General features: G+C 46.1%; 1 protein-coding gene across 2 annotated transcripts in view; it reads left to right on the forward strand.

The window, feature by feature from the left end:
• The first annotated feature begins 1,328 nt into the window (after nucleotides 1-1,328).
• The window catches only part of LOC119331095 (protein PSK SIMULATOR 1-like), a 6,622-nt gene continuing 1,567 nt past the window's right edge, over nucleotides 1,329-6,383 (forward strand). Inside the window, exons 1-9 of one of the 2 annotated variants that reach the window (XM_037604273.1) lie at nucleotides 1,329-1,807; nucleotides 3,151-3,476; nucleotides 3,572-3,664; nucleotides 3,759-3,849; nucleotides 4,133-4,226; nucleotides 4,336-4,430; nucleotides 4,609-4,678; nucleotides 4,771-4,865; nucleotides 5,241-5,360. In XM_037604273.1, the coding sequence (XP_037460170.1) occupies nucleotides 1,595-1,807; nucleotides 3,151-3,476; nucleotides 3,572-3,664; nucleotides 3,759-3,849; nucleotides 4,133-4,226; nucleotides 4,336-4,430; nucleotides 4,609-4,678; nucleotides 4,771-4,865; nucleotides 5,241-5,360 (1,197 nt within the window). In that variant the 5' untranslated portion in view covers nucleotides 1,329-1,594. Of the gene's footprint in view, nucleotides 1,808-3,150; nucleotides 3,477-3,571; nucleotides 3,665-3,758; nucleotides 3,850-4,132; nucleotides 4,227-4,335; nucleotides 4,431-4,608; nucleotides 4,679-4,761; nucleotides 4,866-5,240; nucleotides 5,361-6,383 lie in introns of both variants that reach the window. The other variant, XM_037604272.1, reaches the window with a different exon arrangement.

Here is a 6,383-nt window from a genome sequence, read left to right on the forward strand (position 1 = left end):
AACAACATACGTTGTTCTCTTTGTCATCGGTATGTTACTTGCCCGAGATTCGATCATCGGTATCCTATACCTAGTTCAATCTCGTTACTGGCAAGTCTCTTTACTCGTTCTGTAATACATCATCCCGCAACTAACTCATTAGTCGCAATGCTTGCAAGGCTTATGTGATGTGTATTACCGAGAGGGCCCAGAGATACCTCTCCGAAAATCGAAGTGACAAATCCTAATCTCGAAATACGCCAACCCAACATGTACCTTTGGAGACACTTGTAGAGCTCCTTTATAATCACCCAGTTACGTTGTGACGTTTGGTAGCACACAAAGTGTTCCTCTGGCAAAAGGGAGTTGCATAATCTCATAGTCATAGGGACATGTATAAGTCATGAAGAAAGCAATAGCAACATACTAAACGATCGGATGCTAAGCTAATGGAATGGGTCATGTCAATCAGATCATTCAACTAATGATGTGATCCCGTTAATCAAATAACAACTATTTGTCCATGGTTAGGAAACATAACCATCTTTGATTAACGAGCTAGTCAAGTAGAGGCATACTAGTGACACTCTGTTTGTCTATGTATTCACACTGTATTATGTTTCCGGTTAATACAATTCTAGCATGAATAATAAACTTTCATCATGATATAAGGAAATAAATAATAACTTTATTATTGCCTCTAGGGCATATTTCCTTCAGACCTTCCACTGGGCCGATGACAGGTGGGGTCGGCCACCCGTGCGCATTGATGTTGGCAGGCAGGAGGTAGGTGGCCGCCCCGCCACGCGGCCAGACGCGGACGAGCGGCGCGTCCGTTCGGTATCCGCTGTGACCCAAACCCGACGCAAAGATGCGCTTGAAATGGGTCGGCCCGGACACAAAACGAATCAGATAGATTCAGGCCGTCGCGCGCTGGGCCGCCTCGTTTGTCCGTTTTACCTCAAACGGATGAGGCCGGACAGGATGGGTCGCTGGGTGGAGTTGGCCTAATTCACGATAAACGACTTGGAGCAAGGTTTACGACACGGTGACAGTCGAGTGTTAACCTAAGGTTCTTAATTTATAAATAAAATCAAGATCTAGTGAGATCAAAGAACTTTCCTATCGTATGCACAACCTTTTGTACGGCGGAAGTATAAAACTATGGAGTAGCTGTTGCCCAGTAGTGAAGGTAAGGTGAAAAGGAAGGTAGAGAGAAGGGGGTGAGAACGGGGCGAGGTGGGAAAGCGGCTGGTTCTGGTGGGAAGAGAATAGCCGAATAGGATTGTGGGAGGGAACAAGTCAAAGGCTGCGAACGCAACGCGACGGCGACCAGCCGAGGGGCGACGACGACGACGACGGCGACGCCAAAGGAAACCCAAAAGCACCATCCTCCTCCCTCCATCCGTCCATCCAAACATCACCCTCCTCGTCTCGTCTCGCCTCTCCGTCCCATTCCCCCGCCCTCCTCCCAACCAATCCCGCGCCACTGCCCTGCCCACTCCGGACTCCATCGTCCTACTCTACGCCTGCCGCCACCCACCGACGCCCGCCGGCGACCGACGAGGGAGGCGCCGAGCGGCCCTGGGTTGGATTCCAAGCCCGTAGGCGCGCCATGGGGTGCGTGTTCTCGAGGCGGGAAAAGCGGGAGGGGTCGGCGCGGCCGCAGGGGAGGTCCGTCCAGCCGCAGCCGTACCACCACCAGCAGAACCAGCAGCAGCAGGCGCAGGCGCTCGGCGCGGTCTTCGACGCGCGCCGGGGCCGCTACGGCCCCACCGACTTCGACTCCGGGGAGATCGCCATCCCGCCGCCGCACAAGCCCCACAAGGTACCCGTTCTGCTCGTCTACCGCTACTCACCAATCTTTGCCTGTGTGTTTCTTTCCCTCGAGCCCGAGCTCTCCCCGCCGGCCGGCCGCCTGCAGCAGTGCCCGCCGGCCGCGGCAGAGACCTTCGGTGTCGCGACGAGCCCCTCTCGTCAGACAGAGCAGGTTCGACTGTGACAGAGTTTCAGAAACTGCAGTACGCGTTCCAATCTGCCCGGAGCAGAGCATACGCCACAGGGAAGCCTGCCATGCCCATGCCCACGCCATGGCTAGTTGTTTCAGCTGCCGCGCAGTTCGGCCATGGCGCATGATGTCTCCACCATAGATTACTCGTTCCGCACAGAGCTCTTCTGACGAACATTGGGATTGGGGAATGAATGAATCAATCAGCGTGCCCGTCGCCGGAGCAGGGGAACCGGTGGCACAGGAGGCAGAGTCCAAACGTAACGCCAAGTCAATCTTGGCGGCCATTGTTTTTTCACACACTGGAGGGTTGCTCACACACGGATTCCTCTTCTTGAGCCGAGCTTGCATAATCTGCATTCGGGTTGCTGTCAGCACATAGTATAAGTCTACTCATTGGACTGGTCAAGCCAGTGACCCGGACAGAAACTTCCATCTTGCGGCTGCCGTTGACCGCCTCTTCGATGCTATCCATGGAGCTTGAGATACTGGCATACTGCGCTGTGCTTCTCTTGTGGAAATCGTCGAACTTGGCCGCTTTGACTTACAGTCACAAGGAAGAACTGGATGGTGAAGCACAGACTGGGGGAGAGAAAAAAGAAAAGAAATGAAGCGATGCCGGTGTATGTTGCTGTCGAAATGATTTGGATAAGCAGTGAATGATATATGACAATCGAAACTCAAGTATCTATCTGGTTAAGGGAGTTCGACACCGTCACTCAGTCATAGATGGCCATGTCTCCACTGTTCTGGTAGCAGCATCTGTTCCAGGGCTGCTTTCATCTGGCCAGTGAGCATAAGGATCATCTTCGGTAGCACAACTACTTGTTTGGAAGGGTTATGGAATTGCCTTAAAGCAGTAGCGTGCGCTTCAGATTGGAAAGATCATACTGCAATAGCAACATGGTGTTAGTACCTCATAGTTTTGCAACCACATAAACAGGTCCAGCATAGTCAGTTTGGGACAAAGGTTTCTTCCTCTGTTAGTTTCCTTATATACAAGCTGACACCTGTTGTTGTTTCTTAAAAGGGACAATATGGCTCTCCTTTCTTCCCTTTACTCTGTGCTATACTCTATATTTCCAATTCGTCGTTCATACCGGAGAGCTAAGAATATATCGGTAGCCTTTTCCCATTTGCCTCTAACATACTGTTTATACCAGGTATCAGAACCAGGCACATTTATAGGAAGGGCCAGCATTGCTGGCCTGGAGAAGGCCGTTGAGGTGTTAGATACCCTTGGCAGCGGCATCGCAAGTTTGAATCACGGCAGTGGGTTTCTCTACGGGGGAACAACCCGAGGAAATAAAGTCGAGATTCTGGCATTCGAAGTCGCAAATACAATAGCTAAAGCTTCCAATTTGTGGAGGTCATGCTCTGACGATAATATAAAAGAACTCAAGGAAGAAATCTTGCATTCAGATGGTGTGCGGATATTAATCTCCTCAGATCCCAGCGAGCTCCTGCATATTGCTGCTATCGACAAAAGGTACGGTTAGTTTAAAAGCAAGTTTTCATTTTATTTTTTGAAAATTCTTCTTGCTGTAAACGTTGTTGATGTGGGCTTTAAATGGAACCCAACAGGGAAGAACTCGCCATCCTTTCAAGAGAAGTAATTCGATTTGGTGACCTGTGTAAAGACCCCATATGGCATAACTTGGGACGCTATTTTGAGAAGTATGCTTCTGAGAAATATGCATTTCATTTTGACATATTTACCGTATTATCAGCACCTCTTGTTCTGAACACTATGGGTTACTCTGGTGTGCAGGTCAACAAAGGATTCCATGCCCCAGGATCATTCAAAAGAGCATATTGGAACTACCGTCCAGCATTTGATTAGCTTGGCTCAAAACACTTCTGTATGTTCTACTTAATTTCCACATTTCTATACTTTCGGAGGTGCTTGTACTTCATAACTAATTCTACCGTTTATGGAGAGTTTATCATAACTATTGTACTTCTTGAATTTATTGAACTGCTAAATACTATGGAATCAAGAATCCGTCAGTAGGTTAATACCTAAGAATTAGGTCTCTTGCATATCAGCTGGCTAGAACTATGGTTTGAGATGGATCAAAGCTATTTTTTGCATCCATAAACTGGCTTGAAGCTTATTCTGATGAGCTAGTTCTATTCCTGCAGGAGCTTTACCATGAATTGCACGCGCTGGATAGATTTGAGCAGGATTTTCAAAGGAAATTTCATGAAGAGGAGTCTGTACCGGCAGCTAGAAGAGGTACTGTCAGACTGATGACATTGTTCTTAAAGAACTTCAGTAGATGTAGAGAGTGTTATTATTTTTGCTATTCGAGATATTCATTGTATTCAATTTTTGCTATTTGCAGAGAGTGTTATGATTTTGCACAGTGAACTAAAGCGCCAAAGGAAGCTTGTGAAAACTTTGAAGAAGAAATCCTTGTGGTCCAGACCTTTGGAGGATGTAAGTATCTTCATCCATATTTACTTCATTACGTTATATCTTGGCCTTCTGTAATTCTGTCTGTTGGGTTATGCCTGGCAGTGTTCTTTTGCGACAGTTTTTGATTAATGCGCTACTCAGGTATTGCCTTTTCGTTCTTTTGAAATGCTAACATTGTTTTGTGTTATCCTATATCCAGGTCGTGGAAAAGCTTGTTGATATCGTCATTTTTCTGGATAAACAAATCCGGGATGCATTCGGTGAAGCTGGTAACTAATTATCGATTGGCTGCTTTATTGTTCGCACAAAAGTGTATCTGACAATATCCTTATACCTCTTTCTGAATAAACAGTTACTGTAGGTACTGACTTCATGGAGCAAGGTCAGAACAAAAGGCTAAGTGCATGTGGTCTGGCACTACATTATGCTAACATCATCAATCAAATTGAAAACATAGTAAGTTAATTTGATGACTCACGCGATGTTTATCATGCTTGCTTAGTTCCCTACTTTCCTTAATGTAGTCAATTTCCATGTGGCCTCTTATTTATGTGGGAAACTGTTTCCGTTTTGTTGATGAACCATGCATTTATTTATTTCCCTTTTCTTTCGGTGAGCAAAATATTCGATGGTAGTCTGTAATAAATATCAGTCTGTCTCCTAGCTGCAAAATACCAATTGGAAAGTCATTTTTGAAATAAAGAAGTTCATATGTTATCGGTATCACGTAAGTCTACATGCTTCAGTCTATACTCTTTAGCCTTCTATTTGTGATATGTCATCGATTAAGAAACAAGAATAGGGTTCTCATTCTATTGTCTACATATGCAGGTTTCTCGGCCGCTCTCTCTTCCTCCTAGCGCTAGGGACAACTTGTACCATGGACTGCCAGAAACAGTGAAGTCAGCTCTGCGGCCACGGTTGCAATCAGTCAAAACTGAAGATGAGGAGGTTTGTCTTGCACAACCCTGAAAAGTATTTTTTTTCTTACTTGTATGTGCACGTGGATCTGTAGTAGAAATGTAAAACGGGTAGATCAAGCTTAGCACTAGTAGAGTTCTGTTTTTTTGTGTGTCTCCATAGCCATGATTCAGTTCTAAGCACTGAAAGTTCAATTGTCTGCATGGGCAGCGTAACTGCAACATATCCGAAGTAGCAAATAGACGGGATACTTAGCAGGCATTTTTTTTTCGATCAAAGGGGAGCCCCCCGGTTCCATTTCATAGAAACGAAACCAACACCACATAACCTACATAGGTTCCTGGTCCAACCACCAGGTCCAAAGTATCTCAAGTTTACCTCAAAAACCAAGGGAAAAAGAAAAACACCTCTAACAGACTCCCAGGAAGCCACAGACCGCTCCCCCAAAGACAACATATAATCTAGTTACATCATTCTGCTAGATAACGCTAAGCACAGCTAATCAAACTTTTTTAAAAAGTAGAACTGTGGCGTTCACGCCATCGGGAAGAACACCACATGGATCTCATCCATCAACCCCGGGTTGTTCTTCACCTCCTCCAAAGTAGCCCTTCCCCCGTGCGCCGTGCCTTCAATCGACCAAGACAGTCTACGCTGAGATTCATTGCATTTCAGTCTGGTTCGAGCTCCAGGGGTAACTTCAGCTTCTTCAGCAAGTGGTCTCTGAACTGAGCTGCTTGACCCACCAACAGGTCCTTGTGAGGTTTTGTCCAGTCCCCTAGGAAAAGGATTATCTTCTGCCAGACCTGCTTGACAGAGATCCATTTAGTTCTATCAAAAACAATATCATTCCTAGTATTCCACAGTCCCCAAAGGACAGCAGAAGACACTACATTCAGGTGTAAGAATCTCTTGTTACAGAGCCAATTGCTAGCTAGTTCTAAAAAGGAGTTAAAGTTCCTTTTAAATGTTAGCAGGCATTTTGAATGTCATAGAATGTGATAGGCATTTTGCTTATGTTTGCTTATGTTGACGCATCAAAGGGTATAACTA

This window comes from Triticum dicoccoides, chromosome 7A (assembly GCF_002162155.2).
Source record: "Triticum dicoccoides isolate Atlit2015 ecotype Zavitan chromosome 7A, WEW_v2.0, whole genome shotgun sequence".
NCBI classification, from domain to species: Eukaryota; Viridiplantae; Streptophyta; class Magnoliopsida; order Poales; family Poaceae; genus Triticum; species Triticum dicoccoides.